This window comes from Hakea prostrata, chromosome 8 (assembly GCF_041222555.1).
Source record: "Hakea prostrata isolate BN-2017 chromosome 8, UWA_Hpros_2, whole genome shotgun sequence".
Taxonomy (NCBI): domain Eukaryota; kingdom Viridiplantae; phylum Streptophyta; class Magnoliopsida; order Proteales; family Proteaceae; genus Hakea; species Hakea prostrata.
The window spans coordinates 38,323,939-38,345,516 of record NC_142607.1 but is presented as its reverse complement, the minus strand read 5'-3'; the positions used below and the strand labels follow the sequence as shown (position 1 = coordinate 38,345,516).

The 21,578-nt window shown below is 38.1% G+C and overlaps 1 protein-coding gene across 1 annotated transcript; it reads left to right on the top strand.

Moving 5' to 3' along the window:
- Positions 1-3,857: 3,857 nt before the first annotated feature.
- LOC149007776 (uncharacterized) lies at positions 3,858-21,298 on the top strand. The gene is made up of 4 exons (XM_089167153.1): positions 3,858-4,249; positions 4,358-4,876; positions 20,331-20,402; positions 20,959-21,298. The coding sequence occupies exons 1-4, from the start codon at positions 3,957-3,959 to the stop codon at positions 21,296-21,298; spliced, it is 1,224 nt and encodes a 407-aa protein (XP_089023279.1). The 5' UTR covers positions 3,858-3,956.
- Positions 21,299-21,578: the final 280 nt, after the last annotated feature.

Genomic DNA, 21,578 nt, shown 5'->3' with positions numbered 1-21,578 from the left:
ACCTCCTTCATCAACTTCGCATAATAGAAGGTGGAGAGGGTGAATGGAACTCTGCACGCGTTCATGAAACTCAATTCATGAATGGAAAATGATACAAGTATGGTCTAAGGTGGTCATCTGGCCTCTTCAACTCTAGTTTTGTTACATTCAACGCTTGAAATGTTGTTCGTGATATTTTTGAATACCTCCACTGAAGAACTGTTACGTTCAAATTCCTTCAGCCTCGTCTTGAACTCACGAATAGGCTCCCATTCCTTGTGGCTTGCATCGCTATCTCCCTTCTAATCCCATTGAAAGTCTACTGTAACTTTACTTCTGCCCTAAAACCTATCCCTATCATTAAAATTAATAACCCCATCCTTATCCTCCTCAGGTTAAAAAACAATTACACTCCTAATCGCCGACAGTTCGAGCCGAATCCTAAATCTAAGTGTCCATTTCTCGAAAACCTTGCGGCTAAAATCCAAAGATGAGTAAGCTCAGTGGAATTCAGATAGCTTGGGCTGTAATTTCCAGATGAGATTAATTTCAGCATGGGAAGTAGATCGGATGGTGAACAGAAAAGGAAGAAGCCGAATTGTTAAAGTTCTCGAGCTCTTAGTTAATGGAAGTAGCAATTTTCTTGAAAGAGTGGGCCCTATTCCTCATCAACTGAAAATCCGCATCAGCTGACCTCCTTGAAACCTTTTTGAGATGAACTAGAAAGCTTTCTCTTCTGTTGTCGGAGAGGTCGAAGGTCCAGCTTTCGTTCAAATATTCATCAAGCTCGACTCGAAATGCCCTCTCTGAATCCAAGTTTCAAATTAGGGTTCCTTCGATTCACTGTCAAGGTGAGTAGAATAATCAAGGAAAGTAATTTAAGCAGAACTAGAAAACACAAGAAGATAGGATACTTAAGTAAGGACTTCAACAAACAATGGAATTCTCTTCTTGAGTCTTCCCATTTTGGAGATGTTTGATGCTATGAGAAGGGAAATCCCAGCGCCGAAACTTGTTGTCGTTGTCATTGCAATACACAAGACCCGGGGAGAAAGCCGAAGAGACGAGTCACATGAGAGACACCAACTGATTCATGGCCATGGAGTCACTGATGAAGGCAACGTGTTAGTTTCAAACAAGGGAGAGGAAGATGGAAGGTTCAAACCTGGGCAACCTGCATTGCTTGGGTTTCCACCCCCAAAACATATAGTCTTTGTCTGGCATGACCATGGTTGAGGTAATTTTGGCCATCCTTAATGGTCCTGCAACAGCTGCCAGAGCCAAAGGTGGAGAGGGTGACCCAAAGGAGAGCCGAGTGAGGAGAGAGAAAAGATTGGGGGATGAAATAATGGTTAAGTGTTGGAAGAATAATGAGTATATGTTAGAATAAAACATGTCAACCATCCAATGGCCCATTTTTTTCTCCATAGATTTTGGTAAAGGCATTTTTGGAATTAAAGAAAAATAAACAATGGGTTAATGGTTTCACTAACAGAATGGACTACTATGTTTAATGAATAGGGTGTCTGTGTTTTTTAAACATAAAGTGGGTGTCAATGTTTTAAAGCCTCCATTTTGGCGTGCCAATGCAATTTGCTCTTCTTTATTTTTACATCTATTCAGTTGAAACATGATAAATGAAACCATTGATGGCTACCAAGTTACGGTTTTAGGAATTGATACGAAGGTAGATACGATTTTTCAAATTTGCATACTTTTTGGGGGTTCAAGTGCTCAACTAACATCATGTTGTGTTCAATCACACGCTTCCATGTGCATTTGAATCAAATTCATTGGTTGACATATGGTTCAATTACTCATCATTTTTATATTTTTTTATTTTGAATTTTGGATTGAATCCAATTTACAACCACTGGACGGGCGGTCCTTAAATCCATATGTTTCTCTTTAACTTTGTTTATGGAGTGATTTGATTGACAAAAATGATAGGAGTCGGTCTAATTTTTTATAATAAATGTAGCGTGGAAAGGAGGATGCATAGCAACAAAACATGGAGTTGTGTAATCTAATCTAGTTCTTTGCCATGCCTAAGATTCTGCTGGATAGATGACAATGTATTTGGATAAAAAAAAATTTGGTAAGATTATTGGGTGAGAATTGTTCAACAGATTTACAAGGTCTTGCTTTGGTCAGCTTTAAAATAGTCTGAAGTTATGTAATCTCATCTGGTTCTTTGCCATGTCTATGATTCTGGTGCACATGAGGATGCCCATTGTTCACTTGTTGTAAATTTGTGACTTATATAGTAAAACATGATATAAATTATGTAGTTCACTAGTTCACTTGCATTGAGTCCATCCAAGTTTCAACACAGGATGCGGTAAAACATGGTTGTGCCCATTTAAGGGCTTCAGAATTGGTAGTTTTCAGCCAAGGTGAAAAAGAAAGTAGTTTAGGAATTGTTAAAAATTCCATAATAAAAGAATGGGTTTTTAACTATAACAAAACCGAACCGTGCAATTTTCTAAAATACTGTTTTCATACGGTACCATACAAATTCTGTACAGTATGATTTTGGTATGAGGTTTTCAAATTCAATGCCATACCGTACTATACCGAATTACCGTTACTGTACAAAATCGACACCAAAAAAAAAACTTCCTAAATTCTTTTTTTCTTAAGAAAAGAATTTTTTTTAAATTAATAATGTCAATTAGAAAATAAATAAATAAAAACCTAATAAGAGTAGAAACTTCTTAAAATTAATAACATCGAATTCAAAAAATAACAAAACTCAACAAAACACTAAATTAAAAAGTAGATATATAAAAGCTAGAAAGCAAGGAATTACCAAATTAATGTTATTATTTTTCTCAATTACCGAGGATAATAATATAATTTAATTAATAATATAAGTAATATAAAAATTTTAAGATTATTTTTGAGATTTTTAAATAAAAAAACTATTACATCATCATTCAGTAAGGGCCTGTTTGGTTACACAAGTCTGGAGATTTCAAATATCTAGAGATTTCAAATCTATAAATTTCAAATCTATGGAGTTATATTTTATAAAATTAGATGTTTGGCTGTGGAATGAAATCTGTGGATTCATTCTAAAAAACTTATTTGATCGACGTGATTTTTGTGAATGTGCAAATGTATAGTATTTTTTAAATCTCTTGATTTCACCTCTTACCCATAAATCTACAGATTCACGTTTTTAGTGTAAAAAGGTGAATCTCTAGATTTCATGAATCTAGAGATTTTTACAACCAAATGGGTATAATTCTTAGATTCACAAATCCAGAGATTTGAAATCTCTGGATTCATGTAACCAAACAGGCCCTAACAAAATTTAATCATCAAACAATCATGTTTATTTCCCACATGAAAATGGATCATCATCTATTTTCTTGTAGATGTATGACATGTGTCATAATATCACATCAAAAGATTGAGGTTTATTTACAAATTATATCAATTTTTTTTAATTTAATTACAAATCTTTGAAGTGACTTATAAATATATTTCAATCATTTGGTGTAATGTTGAAACACATATCATACATCTATAAATAAATAAATGTCTTAAAAATAAACATGAAAAATTTCTTTAAACAACAATAATTGAACTAATAATTTTTAAAAATATAAAAAATAAAATAACAATTAAATAGTACATGGTCAATAGTAATTAATAAGGCGTCTGCAGTTTTGTGATGTGAGAAGAGGAGACAAATTAACTAACAGAGAAGGCCAAAACTCTAATTACACGTCTACCAAAGAGAAGGGCTGAATTTGTATTAAGTCTCTGCTCTACCCATTTCTTCGCAACTGCAACTGTAACTGGAAATTCATGGCGGCACAAAACGATGCTGATGTGTTTATCAGTTTCGTCGGTAAAGATACTGGCAATAACTTTATTGGCTTCCTTCACAGAGATCTGAAAAGAAATCGAATCGGTGTGTTTATGAGCGGCCAGGGTGGAGAAGAAATCGGACCGAGTTCCTGAAGATGATCGAAAAATGCAAAATGGCGATCGTTGTTTTCTCTGAACACTATGCAGATAGCAGATGGCGCCTCCAAGAACTGTTGGGGATCGTTCAGCGGAGTAGGACGGACGGTTTAATAATTCTTCCCATCTACATCGGTGTTGAACCGGGGGATGTTCAATATCAAACGGGAAGCTTTGAAGATCCATTTCTGGAGCACCAGAAGAACTTTGAGCCGCGGATCGTAGAGAACTGGAGAAAGGTGCTCAGATTGGCAGGGAGCTTAAGGGGATTCGATCTCAGTCAAGAGAATGGGTAATTTTGTACCGATCGATTCTTTACCTTTTCCTGCATGGAAGCTTGCTTTCCTAGCTTGATCTCTATTCGTTGATCTACTCATTGATGAAGGACTTACGTTTGCAGGAACGAATCAAGGCTAGTGAAGTTGGTTGTTGACTCGACTATAGAAATATTGGATACGAAGACGGAGTTTAAAAGTTATGATGTGTTTCTCAGTTTCAGGGGCGCAGATACACGCAATAACTTCACTGGTTTTCTCTACAGAGAATTGAAAAGAGTGGGAATCAATGTGTTTATGGATAACGAAGCTCTCTGGGTTGGGGGACAGATTGAATCGTACCTGTACTCGGCAATCCGAAAGTCTGAAATCTCCATCGTTGTCTTCTCTGAAAACTATGCCGATAGCAGATGGTGCCTTTCAGAGCTCGCTGACATTGTTCAATCCCATACATCTGACGGTCAAAAGATCCTGCCCATATTCTTCAACGTTAACCCATCGGATGTTCGCGATCTGACGGGAAACGTTGAAGCGTCATTTCAGAAACACAAAGACAAATTTGATCAAGAGACCATCGAGAGATGGAAGAATGCGCTCAAAGTGGTAGGGGGGAAAAAGGGAATCGAACTCCGACAAGTAAATGGGTAATTCTCAAATCCACCATCTTCTTTTCAGTAATATATCCTTTTGTTTTATTGGCTTTATATGTCTGTCGGATTTTTCTTTTAATGTTTCATTGTTTATAGGCATTTTTTTTGCTAATCTATAGGCATGATTTGTTTGCTAGATAAAAAAAGGTGGGAAAATAAGCATATGAATCCACGTATAATGTAGCAAAGTGAGAGACCAGAAGAAAGAAAAAAAATCTTATGAAAAAGTTGCACCTTTGGATACCACTTACTTCTATTATACCCTTTGCTTGCCCCCACAAAATCCCAATAGAGTCCCACTAATTCAAGGTATGGGTCATATTTTTTTCGTCCAATAGAAGATTCATATTAGATACTCCAAGAAAACACCCTTGAATCCAACAAAGTTATGGTCCAACATGAACAAAGGTGGACAATTCCATCAGACCCTAAATAAGTTAACGTTTTACCCCACGGGCTATATAGTCAACATAAATATTAAAATCTCTACTAACAAAGCTAAAAAAGACTGAATTAAAGGAATTTTTAAGTCTAAGAATTTCATTTACCAACCAACAACATGCCCAGTACAAAGAGGGTCACTACCATTAATGGCATCAATCACACTCTTGCAGTCCGAATGTAGAACTAACTTAGTGATTTGCAAATCTCTAGTAAGTAGCAAATCATTCTGAACTGCTTCCAACTCTACCATTGCAGCCGAGAGGCTCAAACCATGACATGATTTGCTGCCAAAAAACTTCCATGGAAATCCCAAATAATACATACTCATCCTCCCTTTCTACTATGTTTATCCCAAGCTCCATCTACAGAAACCTAACAATGAAATTAAGTATTAGAAGAATTAAGGGAAGGGGGGGTTGTATCAAGTATCTCCAAGAGGGTTGGATGTATATAAAGTCACATCATTATAGAGAGCCCAAAATGCTCTTAGGGAGCCTTCCAAAGAGGGCCACTTCCCTTCAAACAAGAAGTCATTCCGAGCTCTCCAAATAATCTAGCAAAGAGTACTCCATATGATGTCAATAGATGGTAAATCATTTGTGTTCTTATATTTGACATGTAAGAAATCTATCCAATCATGAATAGATGACCCAGTAAATTATGAACAGTTAAGTCTAAGTGGGGAAGCCTGCCAACAATGTTGTGAAAAATCACAAAAAATTTGAGCATGCAATGTAGATTCAATAGATTGACCACACAAGAGACATAAAGGAGAAAGACAGCTTTGCCTGTGAAATAAATTTCCACTAGTGGAAATGGCCTCACTAGCAGCTCTCCGTATAAAGTGTTTAATTTTTGGGAGATTGGGGATGTTCCAGATCTCCTTCCAATATGATGATAAAGAAGAAGAGGAGGCCATAGAACTAGTATTAGGAACTTATGAAAGGCATAGAAAGTAAGCTGACTTCACTGTAAATTTGCCTTGTACTTGCTTTGTTCAGTACCAAGAGTCAAAGGTAAATTGTGATAGTATAGGTAGCATCATAATCTCTTCCACTTCCAGTGGGGAAAAGAGAGAATTCAACAAGATTTTGTTCCATGAATTTTCATTCCAATTTATGAGCTCACTAACATAAATGTGTCCATTAGGGAGGGGATGACTCACTATAGTTTTGCAAGAAAGGGAGGGAATCCAGGGATCTAGGTGAATGAGTGTGTTTGTGCCATTACCCACTTTCCTTCCCAATCTTGAAAGTAACAAGTCCCTCCCAGCGAGGACACTTTTCCAACCCCAGGAGCCACTTCTTGGTAGTCCCACTCTTAGAAAATCTTGGTTTATAAGGTATTTGGCAAACATGATCCTAGCCCAAAAGGAGTCAGGGGTGGTAATAAACCTCTAGGCCTGCTTGGCCAACAAAGCCTTGTTAAAGCAATTAAGGTCCCTAAATCCCAATCCCCCACCCCATCCAATTTCCTTTTACATAATATGGTAGGTATGGGTTATATGAGAGTAAATTGTAAGGGATATCTGGATTGGTATGTCATTTTTTAAAAAGTAGATTATGGTTAGAGAATACTAGAGGTAAAACAGTCATAAGAATAGGAAGAAGTCCTAAACTATAAATGTAATAGGGCAAGGCAATTGCATAAAAGGAAGAATGTTATCCCCCAACTCCTAAGTCTCTTCTCTCTATTTGATCTTCTTCCACAATTTCCTGTCTTCTAATTTTTGTCCTCACCTTTCTAACCTTCTTCTCTAAGTCCTAAAATATGGGTTCTTATCCAAATGGTTCTTTAGAATGAACGTTCCTGGCTTGTTGTAGGTAACATTTTGCTGTTGAGGCGAAGTGCTAGCCGGAGAAGATAATACCCCCATGCATTTTATGGCATTCTGGGTCTAGTTCCACGTTGTCAAACTTGCTTTGGTTGGAGTTTCCTAGTAAAATTGTGGTGAAGATAGGTCATCCTCAAAAGATAATGCTAATCAAAGAAACACAATTTGGCTAAACCTTGGAGTATGCCAGTTGCTGAATCATTTTGAATATGATGCAACTGCTAAAGCTTTCTATACCATTGAAGGATAGGAATAGGAATAAGATCAATTCTTTAGTTAACCAATAGGGGTTGTTCAGTTGGCAAAAGACCATTGCCTCATAATATGAGGTCAAAAATTAGAATCTCCTCGACGCTAGAGGCAAAGTCCCACCTTATATTTAAATTATATGAAAAAACTACCTCTAAGGATGTAGTTAAGTTGTACGTAAGCTAGCCTGGACAAACCTTAGCTCCCCAAGAAAAAAGAAAGAAAGACAAACTCCATTTCTAATCTGTAATGAACGAACTGACAACCACAACTCCCAGAATTTTAATACTAGTCTTAAGGAAGGCAATGGCACCCAATAGAGGTCTGATAGTACATGACAAATGTCCCCTATCCACTCCTCACCATCTCATTGGTCCCCACTAAATCCCACTAATCATGAGAACGTAACTGCATCCCCTGAATGTGTGTTATCTACACTGTTCAACTTTATTCCCTCTTCAAGTCAGCATGATCAATTCCAAACATCCCACTTGAATTCATTAACCAGTAAATTCTTCAAACCTTTTTGCAATGACTTATAGCCCAATCCACCCACTTCTCCTTATTATCTAACCTACATACCCAATCCACTGGTGTACCCATTCAAAAACATCATGAACCCCCTTTTTCATTCTTTTGGCCCCACTCTGGTCAATGTGACATGTTAGACCACAGAAACACCAAATCTACAGTCCTAGGTAAACCCTAATCCTCATCAGGCCTTAACCTATGCTTGCCCCCATGTCACACCACCCAACCCAATACCACATGCCAAGTATGTTCTCTTCTTATAAGCCAAATTCACAATCAAATGAATGTACCTCAGTGATCATAACCCAACTCACACTACCCATACGACATAATATGAATCTTGGGGGCCCAAGGGCAGATATCAATCCCTTCATCAACTAGCCAGCTAAAACATACCCACAGAAAGCCAGAGCCAATACTTTAGTGAAGCATAAGCCTAAAAAGAGGAGACAACAACAATAGAAAAAGATCAAACATGGAGGCTATGGAAATAACACTTTTTAACATCATGCCCATCAAAGGTTATAGGATAGCAGTCCCATAGAAAGCCATGATGTTGTTGAGCTAGAATATGTAGTGGTTATGGAGGACCCTAACATTCAAGAGCCTAAAAAATCTCTCTTGCTATACCTCTTTTGACTTTGTGTGATGGAGACTAAGTTCTTCTTAAGGAAGATAGAATAATAAGCCAAATGCTTAAATTGGAATAGTTTTCATTTTGTTCCTCCAATAGGCCACTCTGGTGGGTTGGATTTATTTTGGAGCCCAAATTTACAAGCGAATCTATAACACAGTTGTAATAGGAAAATAGATGTGGAAGTCAGTAAACCTGATTCAAAATCCTTTTTCTTGATTGTTATTTATAGGGACCTCATGAATGCAAACATTCAAATAGTTTGGGATAAATTGAAATTGATTAAGATAAACCAACATACTCATTGTAGTCTAATTGGAGACGTAGCTCTTTCCATTCTTGGAAAGAAAAAGGAGGTAAATGAAGATAGCTAATAGGAAAATCAGAGGCTTCCAAGACATGGTGGTAATTTGCTTAAGAAATTACATGGGCCAAGGTTTATATGGTGCAATCAGCTTTTGGGTATAGAAACTGTTAGGATGAAACTCAGTTGAGCATTTGCGAATGTAGCATGGCTTAATTCATATGAGAGATCAATGGTTTTGGTTAAGGCTGCATTTGGATGAGATCATAAATTGATAGTATTGGATGCTCAAGCTGTTGAAATATCCTAGACCATTGAGGTTTGAGTTAAGGTAGGAGTAGTGTAATCAAGTTGCAACACAAGCTTGGAAAGTGCACTCTCAAGGCACTGCGGGTTTGCATTTATCATCCAAATGAAGGAACCAACAACTTTTTGGCAAGGTACAACATCAATTACAAAATTTATCCAAGAGATTGGAGGTACAAGGTGGGGCTAGTAATGAAGAGAATTTGCGGAAGATCAAGAAGGTCCAAGAGGAAATGGAAGAACAATCAAACAAATAGAAAGTCATCTAGCAATTGAAGTTCAGGGCCCATTAGCTGCAATGGGTAGACCATAACTCAGCCTATTTCCCCGTATGCATAGTGCAGCAACACCATCCTAATAAAATCTTAAAGCTCCGCCTTTCCCTAGGTACTTGGACCAAATATGGATATGAGTTATTTTTTTGAAATTATCCTTTATTATGACCAAACCTTCAAACATGAACCCATTGATGTTCCTCGATTGCAAGGACTTTAATACATTAGACCTGTAATGATGATGAGACCAATAATTGAATGTGTACAACATCAACCTCAGAGGAACTAAAGCAAGCTTTTATAAATGGCGATGGGACCATTGAAGGTGTGAGGGCCTGATGGGGTTCCCCCACCCCAATTTCTATAAAAAATTATGGGACCTTAGAAGTAATGATCTCTAAGCTTTTGTCCATGACTTTTTATCAACGGAAATCTTCCTGTAGGTATCAATACATTGTATGCTTGCTCCCTAAATGTGTCATCCCTAGAGACAATCCTACAATTTAGATGTTTAAGCTTAAGCAATGTTGCTATGAAGGTCATTTCCTAAGTTATGGCACATAGGTTTCAACCTCCTTAAACAGCTAGTCTTCCCCTCCAACTGGCCTTTATTCCTAAGTGTAGTTGTGTCAATTGTATCTACGACATGCACCACATGGAGACACTTTGCAGTAGGCTTTACATCAAAACTAAATATAAAAAAAGGGCTTTTGCATCCACTCCAAAGGAGAAAGAGCACATCTAGTAATAGAAGGAGACCAAAGGAACATGGGAGGTACTTCAACAATAAGGCTGGGAGTCGACTAGAAGTACAAGCGATCATTGTTGGATGAGTCCCTCAAATTGGCTACTCACATTTCCCCCGGGCAACCATGTGGCCAAACATATCATCACACACAAATATCTCATAACATCATCTTGGTCCTCACTGGCTGGTCAACACCTATCAAGGGGTGCAGCATTGGGGATGCCCTAGCCATGCATTCTACCATGATGATATACATGGTCTAAAGTTTGACCTATGTCACATGCCATAGTCATACTAAAGGCCATGTGTGCAATAATAGAATCAATCAATATGAATGATAAAATTAATATGGTGCATCATTATCATAAATGCCACTTGGACATTAGAAATATCAAATTACATATCATGGTGCCCTCGGCAAATCCATGTCATAATCATACAGTCACAGTACCCTCAACATATAAACATATCATAGTGGCTTAATAATAGTCATAGGCTGCACACACATAACACACAAGTGGTATACTCACCAATACCACCACCGCCACTGTCCAGCCCCACAAGAGATGCAAATATATAATGCAAAGCAGTCAACAACATCATTATGCCATGCCATGCATGTACAATATCACATGAATGCATAACCAAGGGAGATAAACAGAGAAGCCTAAGATTCACTCACCTTAGCCAAACTGCTTAGTCTTCTTGGCTTTGGAGCTTGAACTTGAATTCCGGATTTCAATTTCGGACTTTGCCTATCATATTGGAAACATTCTATTTACCTTCAGCCTAAGATGTACTTAGACTTAGGGCTGCAACTGGGGCCGGGTGGGCCAAGCTTTTGCAATCCCAAGCCCAGCCCTATATGTTTTAATCTGAGCTCATTCCTGCCCTGACCTTAGTTCAGAGCCAAGGATTATTGTTCTTGGCCCTAAGCCATATAGGGCCAAGCCAAGCCCATTCTCGCCCTAATTGGCCCGGGTCGGGATGGGTTGGCCTTGATTGGCCCTAATTGGCCTTGGCCTTGACTCTGATTGGCCCTGATTTGGCCCTGACCCTGATTAGCCCTGATTGGCCCTGATTAACCCTAATTGACCCTATCGCTGGCCCTAATTGGCGTTGACCCTAATTAGCCTTGTCCCTGGCCCTGATTGACCCTATCTGGGCCCTAGCCTTAATTGGTCATATTCTTGGACCTAAAATAACAAATGTAAATTTATAAAAAAATAATAATAATAATAATAAAAATAAAAGTGTCATATGTAAACTAAAAATAAAATTCATAGAAATATAAGATGATTCAAGCTCATACAAAATGATAAAATAGTCAATAAGTTGATAGTGTTGCTTAAAACATAAATAAATTCATACTCCATAATTCTATATTGATATCTGAGAGTCTCTCATTGCTTTGATGATGGAAATTGAAAACCTCTCCCATTACTTTGGTGATGGAAATTGAAAACCCCTCCCATTAATCCTTATTCAACAAAAAAAATCATATTCAAAACTTTGTAAACAAGTAAATCAACGATAATTTAGTATTGATATTTTCTTTTCCTGTAGTTAAAGAAAATTATATTTTAGTTACAAAATAGCTATATGTCGTTAATAAGTTTTTTTTTTCTCCTGAAATATCACATTGGAGGCAAAAGAAAGATGTCAATATTCATGATGAGAAGTTAGGGTGTAGATTTGTTGGATATCAATTCTCTATATACTAGCTTTTATTATTTATAATATATTATCTCGCCTTAGTCCCAAAAAAAATCAATGATTTTTTGGAACTACAAATGACTTAATTCGAAAAATAAAAATTATCTTAAAAATAATATAAAAAGTGAACTCATATTCTAATATTATCAAAATGACTGAAGTTCAAAGTCGAGACTTATAGTTATATCAATGTTAATGTAAAGATTATGGTAAAAATCTAATACATGATCATAGTTAAATTAACATTAAGACTAGAGCCAAATTATGGTCAGGATCGAGCCAAAATCAGGTGGATGCTTACTACATTGGTAATGAAGATATAATTTATTTTTATTAATTTTTTACAAAACATGATAATGTTTTTAAAATTCAACAGGTGTCAAATATTCACCCATGTAGATTATAATTAATTCCTCTCCATATGGATGGAGGGTTCAGACTCAAATCAGGGCCAAAATCATGGGCTTAGACCTAGGGCAAGATTAGGGCCAATATTAGGGCTAGGATTAGGGCCTACATCATGGTCAGAATTAGAGCCAAAATCAGGTCCAAGATCAGAGCCAAAATAAGGGCCAAAATCAAGGCCAAGATCAAGGCCATAATCAGGCCAAGATTAAAGCCAAAATCAGGGATAAGCCGGGGTGGGCTAGGTAGGCCAAAGAGTAATCCTAGGCCCGCCCTTGGTCCTAGTTCAGGGCCAGAATATTTTGGCCCTAACCGGCCCTTAGGGCCAAAATCCTTAGCCCAAGCCCTATTCGGGCTCAGGGCGGGTCAGGGCTGCCAGGACCAAACTTGCACCCCTACTTAAACTATTTATTTTAGGTCAAACCCAGCTGCATCAGATCTGAGTTGGTGACTATGGGTTGCTCCCAAGGTTAGAAGTATTAGAGCTCCAAGGGAAAAACTAGGCTATGCACTTGGAACTCTAGCCCAAAGAGCAAAGCAAGGAGCAGCAGATCTGCTAAATCAGCTGCTCCTAGTGCATTGCTCCTCGGCTGCTCTGGATGCCATGGAGCTGCCCTTCAGGGCTGATACAGCTGGAATTTCTCCCCTAAGTCCTCATACACTTCTTACACTCTCTTGGGTTAGATTTAGCCTCCTAATTTCTCCTTATTGAGTCCCAATTTAGGGCTTAACTGGATCACTGAATGGCCTTTACTTCTTTTCCTGTTTTGAGCTTCTTTTAATAGACTAACCTCCGATATACTACTCATGGATTAAATTCTATGATGTTAGCATACCTCATACCTCAATAAAGACCTACCTAGCCCATTAAACATGACCCATTGGTCATACCAAGCTGCCCTCAATACATTAGGGCCTGAATCGCCTAAATCAAGGCTTACAACGAGTCAATGTTCCATTTCTTCCCTAATTGAGCTCTTCCACATAAAGAACAGCATGAACATAACATAATCAAGAGGCCAAAATATTCTGGCCAGTCGACCAAGCCTGAACAGCAACTTCAGTCTGGGAAATGGAAGGCCAGATTGATCCAAATTAGTTGGGTTTTCTCCTACAAGTCAATCAACAAGTCTAGAATAAATAAATACCTTCGGAACGAGATCGGAAGTGCATCCCGTACTTCAACTATGCTCCCCCCCTTCTAAGTGCAGTTTCTCACTGAACTCTGACAGTGTATCCAAGTAAGGGGCATCACTGTCAATATCCATAGGCTCTGAGTCATACACCAAATCTTCGATTACAAGGGCCCAAAAGTCTCTTCTTCCACTACTTCGGGTCTTCGGACCTACAAACACCAATGGATCCGGGTTAGGGTCAAGGTTAGGAAAGGGCTGGATTTCACATGCTACCTCTACTCATGCTCCTCACCCTCCACTTGGTAAAGAATCCCAACCAACTCATTTTATAGCCAATTTCTTACTCGAAGAAATATAGGGAGAGGACCCAAAGGATTCCAGTTACGCAACCAACTTTTGAGAAGCACCTACAAAGTTATTTCGTTGTTCTTTCGCTAGAGAACAACCTACATTCAATAGGCATGTTGGTGACTCTCACAAGGTTGAGCTTGAACTCAAAGAATACTCAGGTAAGCATGATCCTTAAGTGTTTTATGATTTGTTGGCAACGTTGGATGACTATTTTGATTGGTATAAACTATCAAAAGTACAAAAGATGAAGCTAGCACTTACCAAGCTAGTTGGAGCTACACATGAATGGTGGAGAACTCGTGAATATGAGTTGGAAGATTGTGGTAGAGCTCCTACTACATGGGAGGAAATGAAGGAAGAACTAAGAGAAAAGTATTTGTCATCTACTTTTCGATTGCGACTACAAGACAAGTAAAATTCTCTTCGTCAAGGGAACTTGTCAGTTGCAGAATATAGGGAATAATTTGACTCTCTTGCTTCTCGTACAAGAATTCAAAAAAGGGAGATCAAATCTTGTCATGTTTCAAATTGGGTTTACGGCCTGAAATCAATAGGGCCATTGGCGTTGTGGATGTAGAGAATGTGTAGGACTATTTTGGAAAAATCCTATGAGTGGAAGAATTATTGGCTTCCAACAACAAAAGATTTGGATACCAAGCCTGGGAAGTTAGGCAAAATTTCCCAGCACCAAAACCTACTACAACAGCCCCTACTTAACCCACATTTCCTACCTGACAAGATAAGGCAATGCTCCTATGATTAGTTGTCAAGAAGTTGGACATTATCCTAAATATTGCCCACACTGTCAAAAGATTAATGCTATTGTTGAGATTGAAAAGTTAGCAGAGGAAGAAGATCCTGATCTACTCCCATACCTGCTCGATGATGGTGACTATGACGGAGCTGCATATGATGAGGATGATGCTAGTATTTGTGATGTTTATGGCATTCATATAGTAAGCCGCATCTTGGTGGTTGAAACCAAAGGAGACAACTAGTGGCACAATTGTATCTTCTACAGCTGTATGAAGTTTGGAGATAATACCGCTTTGGTGATAGTTGATAGTGGGAGCTGTGTCAACATTACTTCAGATACCTTTGTGAATAAAGCAAACTTGAAGGTGGAGAAGCACAACCATATCGGGTATCCTTGCTGAATGGGAATACTCTAGAGGTAAATCAATGATGTTCCGTACCACTGAAGCTCCATCGATATAAGGAAGAGGTATGGTGTGATGTAATCCCTATGCATCTTACTGATGTTCTATTTGGCCGACCATGGATATATGATAATGATGTTATGGTTAGGGGGAAGAAAAACTAGTGTGTATTCAAGTTCAAAGGACTTCACATTGTCCTCCACCCAGTCAATGTCCCAGTTGAAATACATTAGTGGAGGTCCTTGAGGACCAACCAAAAGGGGACCAATGAAGCACAAAAGTTGTTGTCCATACCGCAAAAGAAGTATTGGTTGTTCCTCACAAGGAGTTCACTCACACTAGCCATGGTACATGGTTGATATTGGCTCTTGTTACAAGGGAAGTTACCCCTCCACTTGACAGTCCTATATATGTCATCCAATAACCCGGGAGAGTGTCGATAGGCACCATCGGAGAACATCCCATACTATTCCCTCCGATGCCCAAGGACAGAAGTGTCAGTAGGACACCCCCCAATCCCAAGTCATACGTAAGCAATCACATATTCAATCTCATCATTTCTCATGCATCCAATGCATATCCATAATAGTAATCAAATCATGATATTGAAACGAATCATTATAAACATAAGCAAATCAAAATGATAAAGTAACACAACAAGAGTATGAAGATTTAAATGCTACTATTCTAACACATATGTAACAGTCTTATAATGATTGAAAGAAAATCAAGAGATGTCATTCTTTAAATAAAACACAATTCAATATTTGATGACTTATATGTTTATGGAGATAACCATCCTTACCTTGGATGAATTGATGATGAATTGAGAATACCAAGAATAGTCCAATAGAATTGTTAAGGCCCTAAACAAACATCAATAATAAGTTAGAAAAGAAGTCAGGAAGATCGGATGTTAATTGGATCAAAATTGGCCAAGGTTGCTGTCTGCCAACATTTTGGTCGATGGTCTTTGGTCGATGGTATCGACCAAAAGGATCGACCAAAATTTCCTTTGAGACAGAAATGTGAATTTTGGGGGTTTTCATCCAAAATGAGTTTTCCGGTGTTCGGATCAATCTGAAACTTGGAGGCATACTTAACAATAGTAGTAGGACACTATAAATCAAGAAATTTACCCAATCCAATGGTCTAAACAAAAAGGCCCAATTTGAGCTATCAAGTTAAAGTGATAAACATCAAGGCAAGAGTTGGAATTGATTGCATTGATGAGGAATGGCATGTAATAGTTAGAGGAACTAATAGAAATTCGATTGGAATCATATGGCAATGTTAAGCATGAACATAATACATCCTATAACTCAGTTTGGTACCAAATGGCATGATGTTAATAGATAAATTATAGAATACATATGCTAGGCATGAGATAGAAGCATAGCATCAATGAATAGTTAAGGAAATCATGGATTGAACATGAGTAGACTCTTGGAGTGGTGGTTGCAAGGTTGCAGCACCATTCCCAATGTCTCATCAGCAAGGTGGCAATAGAAAAGAGTAGAAAATGGTAGGGTAGAGAGTGGAATGATGATTCATACCTTAGTATGGAAGATGAAGATAAGAATCAATGATAAACAAAGAGTTTTTGATGAGGTGCCCTTCACATTAGCCAAGGAGCTGCTTTGGGAAGCTCTCCCCACGTTTTCAGGTGAGAAAATGATTGCAATAGGGCTCAAGGCTCAAGGTTATAATAAATAGAAAAGGAATATTTCATGGAATCATTAACTTGGCAGACTGGGATATTTTGGTCGATAGTCCTTGGTCGATGGTATCGACCAAAAGGATCGACCAAAATATTTCCAGCAGAAAACTAAGGTTTAGAACAGCAACTTCCAGTAGGGATTTGAAAGGCTATACAAGGTCAAATTGAGTGAGGTTTTCTCCCACAATTTAATCAAGAAGTCTAGTTTCGGGGAATACCTTCGGATTGTGCACAGGAGGTCATTTGGTACATCAACTATATTAATCTTCTCTGATGCGCAGACTTTCCTTAAACACTGACAATGCATTTAAGCAAGGGGTATCATTGTCAATGTCCATGGGCTCAGTCTCCGAATCATGATCATCAATCAGAATGGTCCATAAATCTCTTTTTCCACCACTTCGGGTCTTCGGACCTGAATACAACAGTGGATCCGGGTCAGGGTCAAGGTTAGAATAGGGCTGGATATTACAGCAATGGCAAGAAGTGTTCTGACAGTAACTAACTTACCAACTAGGGCAAATGTCTCATGGAAATCAACCCCCTCAATTTGAGTATAACCTTTTTCCACCAAACGCGCTTTATAACGCTCAATTGACCCATCTGAATGCCGTTTAATTTTGTAAACCCATTTACAACCTATTGGTTTCTTGTTTGGGGGTAAAGGTACAAGAGACCAAGTCTTGTTAAGGTCAAGAGCTGCAATTTCATTGTCCATTGCCTCCTTCCAATCAGGTGAAATAATAGCCTTAGCAAAGCTTGTAGGTTCATTTATAGCATTGAGGGCCTTGAGATACCTGAAATGGGGTGAGGATAATCTATGATAGGATAAAAAACAATTTTCAGGAGTGAGAGTACCTGCACATGAAGGAGGAGCTTGGGCATCCATGGCGTAACAATGAAATCTTGAAGATGGGGTGGCGGCCGATGAACCCGAGATGGCCGAGAGATGGTAGTGGATGGGAGGGTGGGTGAAGGAGGTTCTTCAACTGGTTGGGGAGAGGGTGTGGTTGATAAGGGTGGGTCTAACAAAATGGGTAAACTATCAATATCTAAAGCTGCAATGGGTAAAACAGGCAATAATGGGGATGACAATTTTGAAAAAGGAAAAGAATATTCAACAAATGTGACATCACAACTAATGTAAACCCTATGTGTTTGAAAATCATAAATCGTATACCCTTTTTGTGCATATGGATACCCAATAAAAACACCTGGAGATGCTCGGGGATCAAATTTATGACAAATGGATGAATGGTTAATGACCATAACAAAGACATCCAAAAGTTTGAAGATGAGAATATGAAGGGATTTTGCCAAATAAAACTTGAAGTGGTGACTTACCATGTAACAACGGGGTGGGTAAATGGTTAATTAGGTAAGCGGCTGTCAAAACACAAGGACCCCAAAACTTATGAGGTAGACTTGCTTGAAAAGATAGAGCACGAGCCACATTAAGAAATGGCGGTGTTTGCGTTCAACAACCCCATTTTGTTGGGGTGTATCAACGCAACTATGTTGATGAATAATACCATGGGTTATAAAAAAAGCATTTGAATGATGATTAAAAAACTCACGATCATTATCAGTTCGGAGTTGTTTAATTTGGTATCCAAATTGGGTTTTGATCATAGCAAAAAATTCCCTTAATCGGGACCAAGCATCAGATTTATGATTTAACAAAAACACACAGGTGCATCGTGAAAAATCTTCCACAATAGTTAAAAAATATTTTGCACCACAAATTGAGGGAACAAAGTAAGGTCCCCATATGTCACAATTTATCAATTCAAAGCAAGAGGTGGTAGAAATTGTACTAGATGGAAAAGGAAGTCGAGTTTGCTTAGCTAAAGGACAAATGGAGCAAACACAATCTTTAGGAAAAGGAATATTAGAATCCAAATGTGCAATATAACTAGAAACCTATAAAGATGGATGGCCTAAACGAGAATGCCAAAGGTCTTTGGCGGGTAAAACAACAGCAACGACGGGATAATCCAAATCCAAATAATAAAGTCCATTGTACACCTTGCCTAGCCCAATCCCCTCCTTCGTGCGTAAGTCCTGTATCACACAATGATCAGGATAGAAAGTTATGAAACAATGAAGTTGTTGGGTAAGTTGGGTAATAGATAATAAATTAAAACCAAATGAAGGAACATGTAATACGTTCGTGAGAGGTAAAGTGGGTATGGGGCTGCAATTCCAAATATGTGTAACAAGAGCAAAACCACCATTTGGAAGGCGAATAGATTGGGTGTGGGGAACAAGACTATCTGAATGAAATAAAGATAAGTCGGAAACCATATGAAGACTGGCACCCGAATCAATAACCCATAGAGAAGATACTTTACCTACATCATTTGCCAATGGTGGAATGTTATCAGATTCCAACAGAAATAGAAATTTATGGTACTGATCTGTGGTGAAAGATGGTGCAACAGCTGAAGGGATCGCAAAAGAGTGAACCGTATGAGAGGAATCCATTGAAGACGTAGTATTGCTAGCCATTGAAGACGTAGTATTGGCAGCCATTGAAGAAGAAGTGGAAAATGAGGAAGAAGAAGACGTGGTTGATGAAGATGTAGAATCGTATGTTAGGCTGATACCATATTAAGAAACAATCTCAATGGGAAAAATAGTTGAATGATTTTATATGAGAGAACCTCAAATATATAGGCAGCATACATCCCATGCTGTTAGGTAACTGTGAACAATAAAAGAAAGATATAAAACATAGAAATACAATACATGGAAATGTTTGTATGTAAATGATTTAATAGAGAAACCTAATCAAGCCAAAGCCGAATTATGATATTGATGAAATGGAAGGATGAGATGGTATGGAAAGAATTCAAATGTAAAGAATGATGAATGGAAGGAATTCAAATGAGAGGATGAAATGATATGGAAAGAATTCAAATGAGAGAAATGATGAATGAAAAGAATTCAAATGAGAAGATTAAATGATATGGAAAGAATTCAAATGAGAGGATGAAATGATAAAGAAAGAATTTAAATTAGAGACAATTAGGGAAAGGATGAGAAATCATCCTTATCGCGCCTAATAAGAACATACCAAAGAGAGTATGGCACTACAATGCGTTCCAAAAAATAAGGAACTTCATGTGGTGGGTGTATGCTGAAGCAATAGCGAGTGAGATGGGTTGTGCAAAAGAGGAGTTCTGATCGAAGGAACACTTCCAATCTAATTCAGCTGCAACATGGATTTCACTCTTTCAACTCAAGGTCCCATCTCCTGTTCTAAAAAACTGGCATCAAACTTCATTAACTGTTCTTTCCTTTTCATGGGAGGAGAATAATATTGCTCACTTCCTTGCCCGGGGGACCCTGTCCTTTGAGGCAGGACAGCCTGACTTCTTTCCACTATGTGAATTTTATATCTTTGTAATCAAAATCCTCTAGCTTTTGCCTATGAATAAAGCTTGCTTTATTCAAAAAAAAATTAAAGAAATATATATATAGAGAGAGAGAGAGAGGATGATCACTTTGTACTCACTGGGTTTTTAAGATTTGTACTGATTTGGCCGAAAAAAGAAAAACATTTGTATTCTTCGTTTCTTTAGTTTACTTTAACATTATTAATTAATGTTTTATCCTTTAAATAACTGCAGGAATCAATCAGACCTGGTGGACATAGTTGTCGGCCTCGTTTTAAGGGAATTGTACCGAAACAATTGGTTGGAGTAGATTCACAAATATATTTTTTTTTTATTTTATTTTTATTAATGTTTTTTTTTATTTTTTTCTTCTTCTTCCCCCCCCCCCCTCCCCCCTTCTCCTCACCCTCCCCCCCCCCCCCCCCCACACCCCCACCACCTCCATCCTTCTTCCCCCACAAACCAAAAAAAAACAAAAAAAAAAATAAACCAAAAAAAAAAAAAAAAAAAAAGTAGCTTTTTTTTATATAAAAAAAAAAAAACAAAAAAAAATATAAATATAACCCCCCCCCCCCCCCCCCCCACTCTTCCCCCCCTTATATTTTTTTTTTTTTTTTTTTTTTATATTTTTTTACCCCCCCCCTCCTCCCCCAAAAGGGGGAGTTTTCTATAGAGAAATTCCCCATATACCCTCTTAGTATTGTAAAATACCTTTTGTATCCTCTTAGTTGTATCTTATATATTCTTAATAAAACATCTCTGATAAACACAGAGAGATTCATTCTCACATGGTATCCGTCGCTAGGTCGGTTCTTTGGTTTCCAGCTTCCGTAAACAGCGATCTTGTATGATCTTCTTGCAGCGATTTTCGGTTCTTCTTGCAGCGTTCTTCTTGCAGCGATCTTCTTGCAGCGATCTTCTTGCAGCGATCTTCTTCCAACATCGAAATTGTTCTTGCAGAAATTGTTCCAGAGCTTGCAGAAATTGCAGAAATTGTTCCAGAGCTTTTCGGTTCTTGCAGAAATTGTTCTTTCGTAAACAGCGAGTTTTCTCGATCTTGCTTTGCTTCTTCCTTCTTGCACATACTCTGTTCTGCAACACTGTTCTTGGAAGAGGCGTTCATCAATCTGAAAGAGGCGATCATCAATCTGAAAGAGGCGATCATTCATCTGAAAGAGGCGATCATCAAATCTGAGTCTTGATTCGTGTTTTTCTTTCTCTTGGCTTATCATGGCGTCTGACTCATCGACTTCTGATCTGCACTGCCTTGAATCTCCATCAGTCATTTCGTTTAATAGTGTTCATCATTTTCTCTCTATCAAACTTTCAGCCACGAATTATCTTGTTTGGCGGTCACAATTCATGCCTCTGCTAAAATCCTTCAATCTCATGGGGTTTATTGATGGTACCTGTACGGCTCCGCCTCCGCCTCTGCAATCAGTGAATGATGCTTCACCACTGCTTCCTAATCCGGCTTTCTTG

Excerpts from the sequence above, each read along its gene's own strand:
- LOC149007776 (XM_089167153.1), top strand. The coding sequence starts at position 3,957 with ATGATCGAAAAATGCAAAATGGCGATCGTTGTTTTCTCTGAACACTAT. Across the intron at positions 4,250-4,357 it reads GATCTCAGTCAAGAGAATGG|GAACGAATCAAGGCTAGTGA; the intron begins GTAATTTTGTAC and ends TTACGTTTGCAG. Across the intron at positions 20,403-20,958 it reads TACCGAAACAATTGGTTGGA|CGATTTTCGGTTCTTCTTGC; the intron begins GTAGATTCACAA and ends ATCTTCTTGCAG.